At 40.8% G+C, this 21,941-nt stretch overlaps 1 protein-coding gene across 3 annotated transcripts in view; it reads right to left on the bottom strand.

Moving 5' to 3' along the window:
• Positions 1 to 19,637, bottom strand: part of LOC131694223 (transcription factor Dp-1) — a 56,836-nt gene extending 37,199 nt beyond the window's left edge. The window contains exon 1 of one of the 3 annotated variants that reach the window (XM_058982744.1): positions 18,997 to 19,637. In XM_058982744.1, coding sequence (XP_058838727.1) covers positions 18,997 to 19,045 — 49 coding nt within the window. In that variant the 5' untranslated portion in view covers positions 19,046 to 19,637. The remainder of the gene's footprint in view (positions 1 to 18,996) is intronic. The other 2 variants (XM_058982743.1, XM_058982745.1) reach the window with 2 other exon arrangements.
• Between the last annotated feature and the right edge of the window lie 2,304 nt (positions 19,638 to 21,941).

Genomic DNA, 21,941 nt, shown 5'->3' with positions numbered 1-21,941 from the left:
TCAGAGGAAAGAAACGTCAATGGTCAGAGGAAAGAAAGCGGACTTCCAAGTACCATGGTTAATGGTGATGATGACGCATCCTCAACTGAAGGTATTTGCAGCCTTTTCCGCGATCACATTAGTAGTGTATTCAGCAATGAAAACCTTGACAGCAATTCCATCTTAAACGCGGTAAATAATGTTCCGTGCTTTCCATCCCTTGGATTTCCTTCACTCGTCTCTAATGCAGTGGTTCTAGAAGCGTTCTTACTCTTAAAAAAACTCATCCAATCCCGGCCCTCATGGCATTCCATCGATAGTTTTGAAAAATTGTGTCGCGTTTCCATTGGCAGCTATATTCAACCGTTCGCTATCTACAGAAACATTCGAAGAAATCTGGAAAAAGTCGTTTCTTTTCCCAGTGCACAAAAAAGGAGACAAGCGCATCATCTCGAACTATCGCGGAATTGCAGCTTTATGTGCATCGTCTAAGCTGTTCGAGTTGATAATAGGGTGATTAGCCCATTATCGCTATGTTTCTATTATCACGCTACCCATTTGAAGCCGTTGGTTAGAGCAGTGTCTGCCATCTTTGTTTAACGCATTGAGTCAAATGGTAGCGCAACAATAGGGGCACTCGATTCGTGTTTTCGTTGCGCTCAAACACAAGAATTTCACTGTTTTCAACGCTTGTACGTTATTATATTGGTACTTAATAACGAAGCAAAGCTGTTGATGACAATTTGTACGCATTCCATTGTTTGTAGGCCGAGTACTTAATGAATCAGTGAGGCGCCCTCCTTAGTATGGTGAAAATAGGCACTTCACCCCAGTTGATTTCATGTCACGCTGCTGCTCACACTACAAATCCGCTGACCAACACGGGTTCTTTCCCAAACGTTCAACAAACACCAATCTAGTTTGCTATATTTCCTACATCATCCAAGAGATAGAGAAAGGACATCAAACGGATGCAATTTACATCGATCTTTCCGCTGCATTTGATAAAATTAATCACGAAATCGCCATAGCGAAACTCAAGCGTCTCGGTTTCCACGGAATATTCCTCGACTGGCTAAACTCGTATCTTGTTGGTCGCGAAATGTCAGTGAAAATAGGAGATAGTATCTCTGAAACAATTCCCGTTACCTCTGGTGTACCACAAGGAAGTCACCTTGAACCTCTCCTATTTATAATTTACATCAATGACGTCAATCTCTCTTTGAAATGCTTAAAGCTTTCCAACGCCGATGATTTTTAAATTATACCTAAAAATTTGTAATCTAAATGATGCCCAGTTTCTGCAACAGTAGTTCGATATCATCGCCAATTGGTGTCAATTCCACAAAATGGTCCTGAACGCATCAAAGCCCCAGTAAAACGAGTTCCATCAATCAAGGACCTTGGTGTTATACTTGACCGTAAGCTACGTTTCATCGAACACTTCAATGCAGTTACTGCTAAAGCCTTTGCAGTACTAGGACTCATCAAACGAAACACCCAAGATTTCAACGACGTCTACTGCCTGAAGGCACTGTACATCAGTCTGGTACGCAGCATTCTAGAGTATGGAGTTATCGTTTGGGCCCCGTATCACACCGTACACATTAATCGCATAGAACGGGTGCAAAAGAGCTTCGTCCGGTATGCCCTTCGACGGCTTCCCTGGCGAAATCGATTTGAACTACCACCGTATGAGCATCGTTGTGCTCTTATCAACCTGCCTACGCTACGAAACAGGAGAGTTTTTCTGCAGCGACTTTTTGTGTTCGATCTTCTCGCTGACAACATTGACTGCCCTCTGCTTCTCGCTAAGCTGGACTTCAACGTTCCTGGTAGGTCTCTGCGGAGAATGGACTTCTTTCGGCGCTCTACTCATCGCACGCAGTACGGCCAGAATAACCCGGTAGATGTTTGTTGTGAGCTCTTCAATAGCGTTTTTTATCATTTTGACTTTAACTTAAGTAGAGAAATGTTCAAAGTGAAAATAGGTTTAAGTTAGTATAGTATCTCAATCTGTACGAAAATTTATTAATTCAAAGACAATATATTAATTGAACGCATCAAAGTGCTCTACTATCACTTTCACTCGTAAACGCAACCCTATCATATATCATTATTCGCTGCTCGGATCTAACTTAAAACGGGAGACCTGCATCAAAGATCTCGGGGTCATGGTAGATAGTAAACTGTCGTTCTGTGATCACATATCATACATCGTGTCCAAGGCATCCAAACAGCTCGGCTTTATATTCCGGATGACTAAATCATTCAAAAACATCCATTGCTTGAAGGCGTTGTATGTCGCCCTAGTTCGCTCGTTACTGGAGTATTCGGCTGTCGTTTGGTCGCCTTTTACCACGATGGAGTGCAGCGCATTGAGGCAGTACGACGTAAATTTGTTCGCTTCGCTCTGCGTCAGTTGCCTTGGAGAGATCCAATAAATCTCCCGAGTTATGAGCACTGTTGCAACCTGATTAGTCTTGAAACACTTAGCGATCGGCGCAATATCTCAAAAGCAATGTTCATAACCGACTTACTTTTGGACAATATAGACTGTCCCAGCCTCCTTAGCCAACTCAACATTAACATTAGACGCAGGACGCTCCGGTCCTACTCTTTTGTCATTACACCCATTGCTAGAACAAATTATGGGTTCAACGAACCGATGGGAAGCATGTGCAAAATTTTCATCCAATGTTACACGTCCTTTGACTTTAACTTTTTCCCGTGTTTCCCTTAGACGTCTATACAGTGTTTTTTTTTAAAACATCACCCGTAGTTTAATTTATAGTTCGTAACGCTTATTTTTTTCGAGAGTTGTCCTACTATAGCTGTAGAGCTAGGTTCTCGGAAGGGCTCCCTGTCAGAATCACATACTACAATTTGCAGACGAGACAGGCAATGTCGCCCACTAAAACACTGCATTAGGCCAATTGTAGCGGGCCGTGATTCTGAATGTGATATTCATTTTTTTACGTTAACGTGTTCGATCGCGTGTGCGTTTGTATGTCGCGTGTGCTAACGTGTATGTAACTTCGCATGTATGAATTCGATTCTATAACCGTGTGCCTTTCGCATATTCGCGTGTGGTCTTGGATAATCGCGCGCGGACCGTGAATCTAATACTTTATTTTTTGGTGTACTGCTAAGATGCTAAAAGAGTGAGAGATCCTCCATATCACTAGAGTGCCTGGTGACATCGCCATGAAACGCGTTGTCTAGTGGATATTTGCTTTATTTTTTGATTGGTCCTACTGAATGTATGGACCTAGGTTTTTAGGACAGAGAGTAATGGTTTCAGGACGTGATAGATTCATGAGCGCGCGAAAACGGACGTTTGTAGGTTCGTGTTTGAGACAGCGTTTGAAACTTCGTGAGTGCTAAAACGTTCTCCTTATTACCGGGATGTTACTAAGTTTGCGCCTTCGCGAACGTTGGTGTGCGTTGTTAATCGCGACGGGCTTAAGCGTTCGTATGCTAACGTGTTTGTCACGTGTGGTCGCGTTCATGTGACTTCGCGTGTACAAGACTGGATTTTGTAACCGTGTGGCATTTCCTATATACGCGTGCGTTCTTGGATGGTCACGCGGACCTTCATTCTGTTAGTTAGTTTTTGGTGTACAATTCACATTCTGACAGGGAGTAAGTTACCCCATATCACTAGAGTCCTCGGTCATGTCGCCATGTAACGTCCAGTGGATATGAGAGCTTTCTTTTTTTTAATTGATCCAATTAAAGGCATGCACCTGGTCTGCTGATATCAAGGATAGAAACATCCGGAAGTGACCGATTCATGATCGTGCGAGTGCGGGAGTTTTTAGGTTCACGCTTCAGACCGCGTTTGAAAATTTATAGGAGCTGAGACATACACTTTATCACCAAGATGTTATCATGTTCACGAGATCGCGGGTGTAGGTGCCGGGGATGGTCGCGAAGGGTTCAAGCATTTGTATATTAACGTGATTGTCACGTGTGTGTGACATTGCGTGTATAATTTTGATTTTATAATGATGTAGCGTGTATTCTTGTTTGATCGCGCGCGGACCGTGAATCTGATGCTTAATTTTTAGTGTATGGTACAGATGGTAGTCCGTTTCCCTATGGGTTCCAGATCATGTCACCATGTTTAGTGAACATGAGCGTCTTTTTTTTAATTGGTTCAACTGAAGGCATTAGTCCACACTGGTAAAACTTTCGGACGTGACCGTTTCATGATCGCGCGAGTGGTGGGTTAATGTTTGAGACCGCGTTTGGAAGTTTGAAGATGCCACGTTTACTTAACTGCCGGGGTGTTTTCATGAAGGCGAAATCGCGGGCGTAAGTATATGTGGATTACTGCAACTGCATGGTCGCGCCCGTGGCCAGACCTGTGTTATCGCGAAGGCACGAGCGTTTGTACCTATATGAGTATATATAGCGTATAGTAGAGATATACTAATAAAAAGAATCATAACATACCGAATAAAGAAAAAAAGATGCAAAGAGCTTGACTAGAAGTGTATAAATTGAACAATACTATTTTGGTATACATAAATAATGGAAAAGCAAACTAATAGATGCACAAAAGAAACAGACCAGTGAAGTAGAATAGAAAAACACATGTAACATGCAATCAAACTCGTCTAAATGCAGCAAATGTTGTATATTTATCATTAACGACAATTGCATGCTGTTAGACTTTCATCGTGCTATGCTGGCCGGGAATGGATGACTCACGTGCGTTGGTAAATTTATTTTACCCTAATTTATCCAGCCCGACTTTCCATAATGAATAGAACCAAATGCTCAAATTGATTAAAAGAAGTATTAGCCACTATTCTATCATATACATCAGTTCTGCATCCATTCCCTGACCCAACTGTCACAAATACTCAGACGAATACATACATAGATACACATGCGACTAGCACATAACAGTTGTACACTAATACGAAAACTACGATTATCACAAAGCTACAACTAATAGATTTCTACTAATTTTACTTTATTAGATTAATTTAATTAGTATATGCACGATGACCGACCGACCGATAAATGGACACACAATGACTCCCTCCGTGAGCCCCGTCCACGAATACCACCAATAGAACAATATTTGCAAACATGGCACACAGCAAAAGTCAATCTATGTCGATCCGCCAGTCGGCCACGCCACCGCGCATATACCAGTGGTTTAGCGTTGGTATGCGCTGGTGCAGAGTATGAAAAGACATATAACATAAAAAAGGCGTATAAGCCCTCTCGGTCTCCTCGATGCACCACTATCGAGGCGCAATGCAATACCCATCTGAAAGCAATTGATGCTTAATGATGTTTGCAATAGCGTCAAACCCCTAAACCTTGGGGAGGGAATTTATAGTTCGTAACGCTTATTGTTATTATAATATTAGATAAGATGTGTTATTTTAGGATGTAATTTATATAGCTATAAGTGATTATGTATCATTTGGATTATGTTATATCTGTGGGTACGAAAAGACGAGGAGGTTTTGCGCCCATTTGAGAAAGAGTGCTTATGTTGTCTCATCTCAAGAGGGTTTTTCCCTGCTTCTATAAATAAAAAGTATAACTTTTAATTTGGACAAGATTTGTTCACAAAAACAAGTAAGACTAGTAACTGTGGGTATTACCTTTCATTTGAACACCAACAGCTGTACATATTATCCGTACCACTGAAGTTATTACAATTATTGTGATTGGATTCCTCTGATGCAGTGATGTTAGGGATAGTTTAAGTTAACGGTGAAAAATGAAATTTTGATATATCTTCGTATAATAGAAAATTGATAAAACCTATACATTTCAACTGTTTTGAACTACCTCTTCCAAGCAATTCAACTACTGTAAAAATTCTAGAAGAATTGTATTGATCATCGTAAGAAAAGCAACTATCGTGAACTTAAAAAGTTTTTCGTATTTGTTGGGTTCAATGGCTTTAAGCTCTACTCTCATGGTTTCAAAAAATCGATTTTTTTCTTTGTTTAATTTCAATCTATATGTATATGAGAATAGGCCACAGAAAGGATCTGGCGAAAATCATATTCCTTGGCATATTTCTGTGAACCGAAAGGTACCCATCTCCGGCCGTTTCTGAGATACTAAGTGCGGCGGCACCACGAAGGCGCTTGTCTATGGAAAATAATTTTTTAAAGAATTCACCGGTCCATTCTTTACGGTTTATGTATATGTGAGCGTCTGTGAATGGTTTCTTGCTTTTATTGAGACGAGATTATCGTACGGAAAAAAGAATGCGTCGGACATGTTGAGAAGCGTATGGGAACGAGAACTGGAGAAAGAAAACAAAGTTATCTGTGGGAAAGGAAAGAGAAAGTTGAGGGACAAATCAATCGGCCAGCTAACAAAATTTTATGGGATTCGGAGAAACTCAAATTCTTTAGAACATTCGCGAAATGCAATCTGGGCTTCCCTCGAACACTGCTCGTCATCGAACGAAAATCCTCAACACTCAAAATGTTTACCCGGCGAGGACAGTTGGTGCAAGTGGCGTCACGCTGAAGTAAAAGGAACTTTAGAAACTTTCGAACATGTCAGGATCTACGAAAGTCTATCATCCAAAGATTTATTAGCAAGATGCTTAGGCGCTCACACCCAAAACATTAATGAGTCTCTGAATAGTGAAATCTGTTCCTTAGCGCCAAAACACATGCACAAATTTAGGTAGGCAGGTGGTCAATGTTGTGACTTATTTGGCAGTCATCATCTTCAACCAAGGATTTTCATCAAACTTACAAGCTATGGAGGTGATGGGAATTACCTTGGGGATTGAAGCTGAAAGATGTTCTACTCGACTCGACAGTGAACGTGTAACTCGTTTTAAACCAAAGTGGGTGTCGCGGCAAAACAGGCCTGAATTCAACAGAGAGAGGAAAATGTGCAAAGCCAAGAACATTTTCATGATGCGGAAGGTGAGCTCCGCGGACCCGGTATAATAGATTATCTAGTAAGGTACTACAATCGAGGTATACACCGTATTCTATCTTTAAACGCGTTTTCCCGAAATTAGTGTTTTTTAAGCGGTCGAGTAGGATTTTTCATAGAAGTACTGGTCCAATTTCAATTTTTTTTTTCTCCAACTGTTCAGAAAATGTACCGCTATGTTTGGTCGAGAACGATTTGCAAAATGTCAATTTGTTCCATTTTTATGGCCCTTAATAGGCCAAAAAATAACGCAAATATTAAAATTTTTTACAAATCGTTACATAATCTTTACAAATTATAAAATAAAAGAAATCTCTCTCGTCTAAAAATAGCCAACGTGACGATGATTATAAAAAATATGAGTTTTCTGATTACAGATTACCCAGTTTGCCAAAACTTTACTTAAGCGGGACTCATGCAGTTTCAACATCAATGTCATCGAAGAATTTTCAAGGTCACTAGAGATTTTTCTTTTCGTCTTCAAATGTAAAATTGAAAATTCAAAACATGTATCTTCAAAGTAAAAAAAAAGTTAAAATACATTGAGTAGATGCTTTACAATTTATTGCCAAAAAATGCTCAATTTTAGGCCTCGCGAGTAGAGGACCCCCTTAAGAAAAAAATGAAAGGGTTAATGTACTTTTTTAAGATGCTGGGTGATTTTGCATGCAGAAATAGCTTGTCCAATAATATATCTTTTCTTTCCTTTCCTTTCCTAGCTTGATCACGAGGACAACTAAAGTATTCTGGATATAGAAGATATTCTACTTTTCGAGATGACCAATTCTCCGAAAGATCCAAATCTGCTCGGAACGAATTCCCATTTGAATTGGCTGGGCATTCGACTTGAACAAACCTTACCAAGCAATTCCTACTCACCCACGCGAGAAGGAGTTTATCCTATATCCATTTTTTTCAGGATAAGATGAGTCACAAAGTTTTACGTTTTCTTGTGCAGAGTGAGCATTTTTCCGATAAAATTTAACTGATAATCTCTGTTCTCACCGAAGAAGGAGATAACTTTGAATTTACGTGGAAATAAAAAAAAGTCAACATATAAACGCCATTACAAACACAGTAAACTGAATGTACCTAGAGAATTGGTACTAGCGCTGTACCCAAACAGAAGGTATGATTTACCAACTAATAGATGGAAATCTATACTATGTATTCTTTTCCAAGTATAATATAGTCATAATTGATTTGTAATTACCTAATTTAGGTAGAGTGAATTTCTAAGTTCGTGCACTTTTCTGGATGGCTAAGTAAATTCCCAAGTAGCACACTTTGTTGGTATGCAGTATTCTTATCTGGATGTGGAACAACGAATTTTATTTTGAATACCTAAATCACTACCTACTGTACGACCCAAAAAGCGCACGTTGAGATGCGATATAGAACAAGTTTTCTTTTCAATATGTTCTCATGCAGTAATATAGTACTCGATTAAACACTTGTCCAGGATGTTTGACAAGCAGTATTATTTACAATCCAAAAGTTGCTCAATAGAATATGTTAACACAGCAATACTAGAATGTTTACTGCAAAAACAAATTGAACACGATTTCATGGAAACATGTTCTAGCTAAGTTTATTTCCAAATGATTGTCGAATTAAAAAAATATTGATCCCACAAGGAATCCATATTGAATATATAAACTCAAGAAAATATATTTCATATTATGCAATCAGCATGGTTTCAGTAGAGAGAAAATACTAAACGAAGTGTATATTTACTGTAAAACATAGTAATTTACTTCCAGTATTTTAACGCGCTTCTGCAAATAGCTGTTTTTTGCATGAGTGAAAAATTTAATCCAAGAATTCCAATTTAACAACGCATCCGTGCATGCATGAAAATGTAAAAAACGTGATTAAATTATTATTCTTAAAACATACAGCAAAAATTCATAAAGAAAATAGAATATACTTCTGAATTGAAAATAATCAAAAATGCTTTGATAGCTTTTTATCAAATTGTTAGACATGGCCGTGGAGGCATCTGAGAAAATGGCACTTGTTGTGTATGTATCACTGTAGAACATCGTAGCAACTTGACTCACTATTTTGTTTATTACACAATATATAGATAATTATCAGTGCATCAATTGATATCAAAAGTTTTGCTAAATCCTTGTGATACATTCCCATAATTAAACTCGGATGAAAACGAAAAAATATGCGCGATTGGGCAAATCGAAATTTCGAATCGAGCGATGTTGTTTTCATACACAAGTTTTAGATTACGTATGTAGAATATAAGTGGTTCTTATGTTGTTCAATATGTTCTTATTAGGAATTCCATGAAATGTTTCTGATTAGCAGATTTTTTGTTTATCTCTTTTGCGTTTCTCAGTGGGATTTGTTCCAGCTCGGCGTCAGGCAAAATTATGATATCGGCCCAACATCAAATGAATAAGACCAACGAACTACATTCGTGGGATAGATTTTTCTGTTTGCGTAATCCAACAACAATCACGGGGAAAACAGTAGAGTAAAACAAATGGGTTGTCAAACCCCTCTGTTAAATGTCAAACAACCGTCTCGTGAACAGCCTAATTGTAATATTGCTGTAGACTGTTGTAGAGACTTACAAAAGCGATGCACTATATTATTTTGTTTATTACTTACCATACAATTACTTACCAGTATGTTAATTGGTATCAAAAGATTTGCTACATCTTTGTGAAGCAATACAAAAATAAAACTAGGGCGACATACGAAAAATACTCGTATTTAGGCGAATCAATGTTTCGAATCGAGCGTTCTAGTTTTGATACACAAGTTTTTGATTTCTTAGATAGAACATGTAGGTAGTTGTTCTTATGGTGTTCAATTTGTTCCTAGGCAGAAGTAAGAGTATTCTGATATCGCAGTAGAACATCGTAGGAACTTGAAAGAACGATACTCTATTTTGTTTACTGCTCGGCCTCCAGCAGGGATGCCAGGTAATATTTTGTAAAATCTGGCACCGCCTATGTAAACATATGTGTTAAGGAAAGCGCAGAATTTTGTCTTAAAACAAGAAATGGCGATTTTTTTAGTTTTCGCACGAGGTAAAAATTGAGAAATGCCTATGAATTTTAACAGAGAACTTGAAATTTGTGCATTAAATCAGAAAACTATAGAAGTCTCTGAAGTTTTAGAAATCTGTGCAGCATATTGAAAATCTGTGCACCTGGCATCCCTAGCCTCCAGTCGATTACCAATGCAATAAATGGCAATGAAATTAATAAAATTGATCTAAAATGTAAAATACTCGCATATGAAATGAGATCTCGAATCAAGCGCAACAGTTTTCAATCACAAGTTACAGATTACTTGGCTGTAATATGTGTTTAATATGTTCTTATTTAGTATCGTTGAAAATCACTTGATCCGTATGTTCTACAAGCAGTAAAATAAATTTTTTTTTTTTTTTTTTTCGAGAGTTGTCCTACTGGAGCTGTAGAGCTAGGTTCTCGGAAGGGCTCCCCGTCAGAATCACATACTACAATTTGCAGACGAGACAGGCAATGTCGCCCAATAAAACACTGCAATAGGCCAATTGTAGCGGGCCGTGATTCTGAATGTGATATTCATTGTACGGTTCAGGCATGTGCGGGCGTAGGGAATCGCGTGTATCATCGCGAAGGGCTCGAACATTTGTACGTTAATGTGCTCGATCGCGTGTGCGTTTGTATGTCGCGTGTGCTAACGTGTAACTTCGCGTGCATAAATTCTATTTCATAACCGTGTGCCTTTCGCATATTCGCGTGTGTTCTAGAATAATCGCGCGCGGACCGTGAATCTGATACTTAATTTTTTGTGTACGGTTCAGATTCCAGAAGGAAGTGGGTTCTTCCATATCATTAGAGTTCCCAATCATGTCGTCGTAGAACGCGTGGTCTAGTGGATATGAGCTTTATTTTTTTTTTTTTTTGATTGGTCCAACTGAATGTATAGACCTAAATTGCTAGAATGAAGGCTAAAGATTTCCGGACGTGACCGATTCATGATCGCGCATTTGCGGGTTGGCGTTTGAGATCGCGTTTGTAACTTCGTAAGTACTAAAACGTTCACACAATTGCCGCAGTGTTATCAAGTTTACGCGATGGCGGGCATAGGTGTGCGTAGATGATCACGAAGGGCTTAAGCGTTCGTATGTTGACGTGTTTGTCGCGTGTATGTAACTTCGCATGTATAAATTCGATTTTGAAACCCTGCGGCGATTCATATATCCGCGGACCGTCATTCTGATCTTTAGTTTTCGGTGTACGGATCACATTCTGACAGGGAGAGAGTTACCCCATATCACTAGAGTTTCCGGTCATGTCGCCATGGAACGTTTTGTCTAGTGGATATGGTAGTTATTTTTCAATTTTATTATTTTTTTAATAATTAACAAGGACCTAGATTGTTTGTACCGAGGATAGATACTTCCGGACGATCCCGATTCATGATGGCGCGAGCGCGGGAGTTTGTAGGTTGACACTTGAGATCGTGTTGGTAAGTTTATGAGTGCTGAGATTTTCACCTTATCACCGGGGTGTAATCATGTTTGCGAGTTCGTATGTTGCTTGGAAAATCGCGAGGGGCTCTAACGTTTGTGCGCTGACGTGATTTTGTAACGTATGTGCTTGAATGGTTGCGCGAACCATGAGTCTGATATTAAATTTTCAGTGCGCGGTTTGAATTCTGGCAGAGAGTGGGATCGTTTATATCGATAGGGTTCCCGGTCATGTCGCCATGAGACGTGTTGTCTAATAGGTATGGGCGTATTTTCTTAAATGGTCCAGCTGAAGGCATGGACCTAGGCTTCTAGGATCAAGGATAGACTTTCGGACATGACCGATTCGTAATCGCGTGCACGATGGCATTTTTGTAGGTTCCCGCTGAGACCGCGTTTGAGAATGTGTGAGTGTTAAGATGTTCACTATCACCATCTTTGTTGACCCAGCTGAAGGCGGGTGTAGAATGGCAGTATAGGACTCGAAAAGAAGAAATAAAAGACAATATATGAGAGACGTAATAGATTAGATAGGTACAAGATACAGCTGAAGTTATGATCATCACATGAGACATACATTAGTACTTCAAACACTACTAATACTTGAATAGCCAATCACCACACATAGCACATCCTTTCTCAATTATCTATTTGTTACTGGTTGATTGTTGGTTATGAGCTGGTGAATAGAGGAAAGGTATAGAACAGACAAAAGGCTCATATCAGCCCTCCCGGCCTCCCCGATACACCACTATCGAGGCGTATTGTAATCAACATCTTGAAGCGGGCTTCTTATATAAATCAAATCCTCAGTAGTCATAATGTTTGGTGGAATATTAACATGAGAACTAATTAACCTCTAGTAGTAGAACTTGGTGCAAATAAAAACTAAAAAGAGCGAAGGTCCTTATATTTAGATAACTCTATTGAATATATTGTGGCTTGATGATGTTTACAATACCGTCAATCCCATCAACCTGCGAGAGGGATGTTCTACAAGCAGTAAAATAAATTCATATGAAAACTTATGAATCAAATGAAAAAAAAAAATGGTACCAGCGCAACTTATTTTTTAAAGGTTATTGTGGTATCACTCTGGAACATAATATTGATTTGTTTCAGATTCCTTGACAAATACCGCAGTAGGACAAATACATGTTGTATCTTATTTAACTGAAACAATTCGAACTTGTTAAACATAGAAACCGCATATAAGCCCTCTACAAAACATCTTTCGCTAATTTTAATTTGTTCACATGTTTTAATTGCTACTTGGGTTGTACCTAAATTCCACAAAACTGCACATACTCAGCAGTAGGTAACTTGAATCCGCCTAAAATTTGGTAATTCGTTATCAAATCAAATTGGAACCTATTCGCAGGTAATTTGTACCAATTTTATGGGTACTACGCCACTACCAATTTTCTAGGTATATACAATTTAGATTTTTTTAAATATCAATTGATAACGTTTTTGGCGGACCATTGTTCTCACTGTTTGCATTAACTATGGCCATTTCTTAAATAAATTATTGTCAAATGAATTATAGCACTTTTATTTTCAAGAAAATTTAAAACCATTGAGCCAGGAAATGTGCAGATTACTTTAAAGTACTCAATTTAAATTCATGTACAGTGCTTGAATTTATAGTAGACGCATCAATTGTTAAAATTCGTTTTCTTTGTTGAATACAGAAATTTAAAAATCACCTCAAACCTGCGCCGACTCAGAAAGACGCGAAGTCTGGTGATATCGAGCGCAGCGCAGCTCATAACTCATAACTGAAAACGGACACACAACTCAACTACAGATTGTACGAATAGGTTGAATTTTAGCTCAGGTTTATCGCAAAATGAAATGTTAACAATGGATTCACATTAAAGATGGTAGCTACATAACGAGGTTAGGTGACGCAGTCCTGTTAAGGCCAAGCAACCTCGAAAACTATAAAGAAAGATGCAGGACGGGACAATCGGCAACGGACGCGACAATGTTCAAGAGACACCGATTGGAAACTTGGCACTTGAACGTCAGTAACCTGTAGGAATGTGTGACAGCTGCCGTGCACACTCGAGAGAGGCGAAAGATGAGTTGGATACCTCGTTCAAGTAGCATGACGAACGAATCAAATATCGGCCATCAAACCACAGTAGTATTGAGTACCACACTGATATAAGCTGAATACCAAATACCAAAGAGCAACGAACGAGAAAAAACTCGACCAGAAGCCGAATGTCACGGGTCATGAATAACGACGGGGAGGAGAATCTGTTGACAGATAGTACAAGGGGGTTGTCAGGTAGAATTAAGATAGATAAGCTGTGGATCCAGCCACGCCAGATGAAATGTAAACAGCTGTTCGAAACTGACAGATAATGCTTGACCATTGAGTTCCGTTCAAAATCATAAAACAGATTCGTATGATGCTAAATTACGCGTCCAAATAGGCGGAGAATCATCGAACTCGTTTGTGAAGTTAGATTGATCGAAGCAGGGCACTGCACTACCTTATCTATTGTACAACATAGCGTTCTAAGGTGAATACGAAAACCATCCTTACGAGTCCACTTTGAAGCCCACGAGAAACCGGTTTGGGGAAGAAGAGAAGACTTCACAATGAAGTGATCAACCGGGGGAAGAGCACTGTCCCTATCTCCTGGATATACAGTCTTCGCAATTCTCCTCCTGGCTTTTCTCTGGCGAAAACACTTTGCAACAACAACAGCAGTACCGGAGCACCGATTTCGCAGAACAAATCACGAACCAGCAAGATTGTCCTGCAAGTATAGGCAAACAATCGCAATCGACGTATCCCTGGCACCAACGTCTGCTCTCGCCCGGATAAGGTCCACCGAGAGAGCCGTATCGACAAGGTACAACCACCACCACAACTCCAGCTATGAAACAACAAAAAACGAGAACTAAACAAAGTCTTTTCCGAGTGTCGGTTGCTGTCGGTTGTTCTGGAAGTGATCGTGTAGTAGCTTCGACAGCAGCTGGCACTGTGGGGCTCTCCCACATTAGCGCATTGTATAACGGACACTGTTGCGGCCTTATCTGTCGTAGATGCCACCAGATTGGATTTCACGAGTGATCGGTTTGAGGAAGAATAGAAGAAAGTAGCTTCCCCACTTCATCATGAAAAAATCAACGGGGGTCCCTTGACTGTCCCTACCTCCCGGATATAAAGTCCTCCCAATTCTCCTCCTGCCTTTCCGCCACCGAAGATACACTGCAACAACAGCAGAATCATCGGAGCACCGATATCCCGGTTGAGATCAGTGCAACCACGTTCTGGTACAAACGGAACAAGCCAACCAGGACTCGCAGGCAATCGCATCCGCCATCAACATTGTCTTCGTCAGCGACTTTCGTCAATCGAGACAGCAGATGCTTCGCACTTCAATGGAACATCCGGGGCCTGCGAACCAACATCAGCGAGCTTAAGTATCTGATCTGTGTGTACGGACCAAGCCAGAGAGCGCAACAGGAAACAAAAGTGGACAACCGAGTCGTTCCAGCAAATTTCATCTACAACTACACCTTGTTGCTGAAGACTGAAAGTTATCGATACTGGCAACAAGAAAGAGTAAGTCTTTCCATTCGGAATGAAGTTCCTTTTGAACGAATTGATGACGACAGTATGCAGGCAATCGCAGTGCGGATAGAATTGCCACTGCAAATGACCTTGGTGTCAGTCTACGTCCCTCCCAGTACTCAACAGTGCCAACAACAGCTGGATGATTTCCTGGAACAGCTTCCACGTCCGGTGCTTATAATAGGCGACTTCAAGGTGCACCATATTTGCTGGGGTTCCACGAAATCTACTGCACTAGATCACTTCATCGCTAAGAAAACGCTATCGGAAAAACTACTCATCCTCAACGACGGACGGCACACCCGGATTGATACAGCTGCCGGTGTCACTTCAGCTATTGACATCTAGATCTACTCTAAGTTGGTGGCTTCGGAATTTGTTTGGCGGACGCTCACAACAGGTATCACTATTCCAACGAAAAGGCAGAAATGGATTTACGACCAAGCAGATTGGACAACGTACGAGCGATTGACCGCCAACGTTATTCGACCGGGCGTCGAAATATCAATCGACTGTTTCGTTGACCGGTGAATTAGTGCGTACTATTGGCAGAGTCGGTCCAAAAGCGATGTCCGGAGGTGAGAGCCATTAAAAAACTGAGAAAAGCTCTTAAAGTACTGAAGCGTATGCCAGCAGAGGACCCACGGATAGCGGATGCACCAAAAAGCAGCAGCTAGAAAGTCTATCCATATCGCCAAGCAAAGATCATGAGAAGACTTTGTCGCGAAGATATCTCCAAGTTCAACTACGTCGGAGATGTAGCAGACAGTGAACACGTTGCGATGAAAACGCCAGCATTGAACAAATGTCATCAAACGGTTCAGTGGTTACTCGGATAAGCCAGAAGAAATGGCTGAAGAACTGGCACAACGCCACAGCAACCTCCAGCTATTCGTCATCATTCCAGAGCGAGAAGGAAAAGGCCGAACGAAACTGCAAAAACTGCTCGCCAGATACCGATGGTATTTACCACTTCGACTTATCCAATGCTTCAGCGACTGCCATTGTCGGTGAAAGCTGCCATGTTGGAACTCTTCAACAGAATAAGGCGCAGTGGCGTATTTCCACACTGTTGGCAAACAGGGTGGGAATACGCTACTGTGCCAATTCCAAAGCCAAACTCGAGTGACGCGAGCCCAGCTGCATTCCGCCCAATCCACTGAGCTGTATGGCGATGGTTTTTGAGCGAATAGTCAACCGACGTTTGACCACCGAACTAGAGTCGAACCCATCTTCCGCGGGGTTCTGAATTCAGTACAAGTCTTGCTGTACGCCGACAGTATCCTGCTTCTAGTGTGGGGGAAGAAAAACCAGTCGCTCCACCGTAAACTTCAGTCCGCAGTAAAAGCCATCGATGGTCTAGAAGTGTTTCCGAGTTTCCGATATCTGCAACGAAATCCAGCATTTTCTATTGCAGGCCTAGCGTACGCCGTGAACCCATGCAGGTGATAAAGATCTAAGATCCCTTGGTGTTATTCTCCACCGACCGCTTAACTTTAGAACACATTGTTAGTTGACGAAGAAGGCCTGCGAACTCAGGTGCCAAGCTACCCCGTGGTCGGGTCCGCAATTGTTACCTCCCGACTCCTCTACGGCATGGGACTTGTAAGCAGAGGAGATGCCGTCGTCCAAACGCTCGCGCCTACATACAATAGGATGATAAGGTTTGCGTCCGGTGCATACGTCACGAGTCCAATTCTACCAATTATGGCAGTAGCAGGAACCCTACCATTCGATCTATTCGTTCTTCAAAGTATAGCCCGGTTGGCGATCCACATGCTGGAAAAAGGCTGGGATAATGCTGATCTCCGGACGTCTGACAGAGGTGGTCTTAGTGTCTCTTCCAAACATTTGCGCTCGTATGCGTTTAACTGGACGAAAGTGGTACGAGTCTAAGCCGCAGATCGTGTGGGACATGAAAAAACGTGTAAAAGCTGGAGATCCCTCGGAAGTTGTTCGATTTGCTTTTCAGGAGCTTCTTGCAGATCGTTTCAATAGTCGTCTACACGGATGGCTCGTAAGACGGCAGTGCAATACTTTCAACAGTGGGTTGGTCTTCTATCGCAATGCAGCGTCTTCCCGACAGAAGCGTTCGCAATCAAAACAGCGCTAGCAACACATAACGTGGTCACCACCAATGGGGTGATAATGTTCGATTCGGCTAGCTGTTTATCGGCATTAGAAGCTGGCACATCGTGGATTCAGCAGATTGAAAACCTGTTGCGAGGTCGTCAAATAAATCTTTGCTGGATTCCACGCTGGCATCTGTGGCAGTGAAGAAGCAGACTGCGCCGCCAGGGGCAATACTCCACTATAAATCGCCGTCCCGGGAGCAGACGCTGTCAACCAAATCAATCAAACTATCCGAAACCAATGGTCCATTCGGTGGTCCTCGTCCACTGAAGTTAAACTCCGAGAAATTAAATATGAGACGGCAAAAAGGGACTGATCGCGTCTGCTCGGCTGATCAACGGATGCTTACCAGGCGGCGAATGGAGCATACCCGATGAACGCACGAGTTCCTGCTGCAGAAGACATCTCCACCAGTATGCGACTGCTGCGGGGTCACCATTGACGTCCGCCATGTAATCCTTCACTGTAGGAAATACGACGTCAGGAGTCAGAAAAAAAGTACGATATCGAACCGACGAGCTTACGCGCTATGCAACGACAAGGATAACGAAACAAAATCACGGTAGACTACGGTGAGCTGAAAATGTAGCGCGAATGCCGGAGGAGAGATCAGTTAAATTTATGCTCAGCAGAGAAACTAGAAAAGATCATCAACTTCTGGACAGACCACGCCCTCGTTGGCTGTGTGCAATCGAGGAACATGCACTTCAAAGGAGACTGGTGGCCCAAGATCGAGTAACCCGTTGTTCTATAATACATTCGGGCTATAATTCGGAGCTCCGGGGTTGTTCAGCCACGATGATGATGACGATGTTCTAAAAGAATTCCTACTTAATTTAGAAACTACGAGATAGCTTCGGTATTGAAGTAAAATGATACAAACTACCGTTTTCAGAGTCAGTAGTGTGACACCTTGCTTGCGAACGAAGTGAAAAATGTTGCTAGAACAGATACGTAACAGCCAAAGGGGTCGATTACAAACGTCCTGGAACCTGCAATTGATTCTTCTTTGCAGGGATCCTCCGTTACTCTATAACACAATGTTGGCTAACAGATGTAGAAATCAGAAGTCGACGGTGACGGAATAATCAGCTTTTTCAAGCACCAAACTAATGCCTTCAAGAATTTATCAAGTGTTCAAAAATATAGAAATTAGATAAAGCGACACATATACACAAATAAATCTTCTCATCAAAAAAATATTTGCATTTGTAAAATTCCGAATTGAATGTTTCCAAAAACCCACATTAGAGCAAACAAAATTATCGGGAAACGTGGCTTCACAAACTTTTTGAAGAATTCGAATCAAAAATCCGAGGGGGAAAATCTGTACCAGTATATCAAAGAATTCCGGAAATTTTCACCGATTAAAATTCCAAAAATGATACTTAATGTTAATCTCCCAAGCGCACCACGTTCGTTTAATTTTCATTGGATTTTCTCTTGCCGACATTGTTCATCATCTATAAATTGCATCTTTCGCCTTGCTTATCAGCTCAGCTCCCCTGTGATATCGTATCGTGGCAAATCGTGAATCAAGCCCCAGAACGGAATGCACAAAAAAACAAAAAACGAGTTACGAAACCGTAATTTTTGTACCGCAGTTAAATATTTTTTGGTCTAAGACCACCCTCTGCTAAAAACGTCATTTGGTTAACAACGTCGAAGGCACGGTCAAGGCCATTTCAGTTCGAACAAATTACCCAGTTCAGTGGCTATTCCGTATAGGCAAAAATCCCAAAAATTTGAACAGAAAACTATACAAAAAGAATCCGACCCAATACGGGTTAATTGAGATGATAACCATCAGAACTACCTCCCGGATTTAGCGGGAGCCTTTTTTAAGCACACTTACCATTCGGATCCTGTATCACGATGCTGACCGGTTTGTTCTGGTGGGCCATTCTGATGGACCCTCCGCAAGTGACCTACCCCTAACGAAAAACAGGAGCAATTTTTCCTCGGTAAAAATATTTCCGATTTAGTTCACAATTTTCCTGAACCACACCACAGAAATCCAAAAGCAAGAACACACAAAACCGAATGTTCAAAATGGCGATCCGCAAAAAGCGCACCCCGCAAGACGAAAATTCCGAGACGTTCTAGTCCCGGTGAATCGGGACCGATTTTCAATATTTCAACGTTCACTTGTAGCGAAAATTTCGCACTTTCACCAGGCACTTTTATTGTTCCAATCGGATCACGTACGGTCGCACAAATCCACGGCAAAGATTGTACTTTCAGTGCAAAAATGTCCGTCAAACGATGCCAGAGCTGCAACTTGAGTCCAGTTCGGCGGGTCTTTTCTCGCGGCGCTCGAATAAACTTGCTGCTGCCGATGGCTGCTGCTTCGCGATGCGATGTGTGTTGAAGAGAACACTCGCCCCTGCTCCGCACCCTTCTCGTTCACTCTTCCGTAGTCCATTCATTCGCTAGCTGCGGGTGCATATTCGACATCATATTCGAACACGGTACACATCGGAGGGAGGCGCGGCAGCATAACTTTTGTTGACAGTTCGCGAACCCCGAAGTGGGCTGGCTGATGTTTTCGATATTGGTTGTTTCGATGCGGTGCGATGTGACGTTGAAGCGGCGCGCGTCCTAGCGAAGCGCCAAGCGCACTTTTTTGACGCGTAATTGAACCTTGCAGCAAAATAGGGTTAAGCTTCGATGGGTCAACGTTGGTTTGATGGCAAAAATTCAAATTAATTATTTATGAGGACGACAACATTAGTCACGTCGTCAACCAATGAGAAATTAGTTGATACATTTGAAAATGTTACGTGTAGTCCATGTCAAATAAAAGTATTTCAGCAATAATAGTGCAGAAAACAGGCAAACCAACGACGTAGGACAAACTATGAGATTTTTTTTTGCAAAAAAAAGATATGAACACAATCAAACGAAATTGCGGTATAAGTCACCATATGTACTCATGTATATCTAAGAAAAGACGTGACAATCGGCTTCTTATTTTTCCTTCGACATTCTTTTTTTTGTTAATATATTTGGTACGTGCAATATTTTGCATCTTGAATCCACTTTTTTGATGAAGGGCCTCGTTTTTCTATGTCATGGGTGTTTAGTAAGGTTTATTGAAGCCATTTTCTGAAAAATTTTGGATTATAGTTTGGTTGCTGTCTCATTTTTGTTACAGTTAATCAATCACGTATACGGCAAATGTGTGGTAGATACTTGTTCTACTTTGCCGCACAATTTTTGTCCAATTTAATTATTTGTACTCTTTTACCGATGACAATATTTTCCTATAAATATAGCAACACTGCCAAATATCATTTCGCTATCCCTGCAGTAACATTGTGTACGGTACAAAAAGTCAGAATCAACCAATCAGGAGCTTTCTTGCTATTCGTACTACTAAAATAATAGCAAAAAACTTTGCTATCCTTGCCTGTTTTTGGCTCGTTTACTACAAACTAAAGCGGACCCTCTACGGGAGACAAAAGTAATACCACAGACTAACAGCTATAACACTCGAAAACAATGCTTCGCCCGCTTTAACGGTCATTTTAAATACATTTGTAGTTGGGACTATGGCCACATTTGCAATTATGCCGACACTGACATATGAACAAGCATATGGGGGATAGACCACTAGTGAAAAATTGTTCCCAAACCTGAGGGGTTATCCACCAGCAAATGAGTGTTTGGGACTGTGAATAAAAGGTGGAGCTAGTGTTCTGGGATAATCTCCAGATCGATGTTTTTTAGCGAATTCCCTCATAGTGTTATGCCTGTTAGTCTGTGGTAATACGTTCAATTCGTCAATCCCATTTAAATTCTACAGAATCAAGATTTTGAAAATGCCCTTACACGATCAATATATTGATTAATAATCGGCATATTGTCAATATTTTTGCTCGCGTAGGGTCCGTTTAATATGCCTAAGGCTGTTCGCAACGCTGATGTATTCCATATGAGCTGTTCTATTGTACATCACCGACTAAAACAGATCGATCGCAATGCTGAGATGTAGTTCTATTTTTTCCACAATTTGAAACACGAATAGAACACTGTTCCAAATATTTACATTAGTATGTGTGACGACTGATAGCAGAAAAAAACAATATGTGTCAAATAAGTGACAAACAATAACAAAATTGAATAAACAACATTTAGAACAGGTGGTTAAATCATCGCATTGGGAACATCGTGTTCTAGATTATTTTGACAGATCCAAAATTATCCGACGGTCATTTCGAAACAAATTTACATCATAGCATTGCGAACAGCCTAATGCTCAAAAATAATAATGTTAAGATACATAACCACCCCCTTTTTACTGTAAAAGTCTATTTTACATTGAAATTTACTGTAAAAACGATAAAGTTGATTGTTTTTGTATTGTAGCATAACACCAAATACAAATTAAATACGCCAAGGTCCCATACAAAAGGGTAATCATTTTTTGGCTCTCCGAAAACTAGATTTAATGTGCCCTATGCATGGATTTTGCTTGACAACTAACAAACTCTGAAAGTAAATAAGAAATGGCAATACATTTTGATAAATCCGATCAGATGATACCGTTGTTAAATTTATTTTTTATTGACATTTGACAACCTCAAATGAACCGTGCCAAGCCACCAATTTTCTACGCTCGTTCCGGAAGCATGTCCATTTTAAAAAAAAAAACTACACCGGCCTGGTGTGAGAAATGCAACAAGTTCATTTACACTAATCAAAAGAGTCGTGCGGCTGATCTGCCAAAAATTCTATCGGTTAACTGCGGTCTGGAGACACACAAAGAACTTGAGTATCCAAAGAAACAAATGCCGC

The sequence above is a fragment of the Topomyia yanbarensis genome, chromosome 3 (genome assembly GCF_030247195.1).
Source record: "Topomyia yanbarensis strain Yona2022 chromosome 3, ASM3024719v1, whole genome shotgun sequence".
NCBI lineage: Eukaryota > Metazoa > Arthropoda > Insecta > Diptera > Culicidae > Topomyia > Topomyia yanbarensis.
The sequence above is the reverse complement of the archived record's forward strand: the minus strand, read 5'-3'. Positions and strand labels throughout refer to the sequence as shown.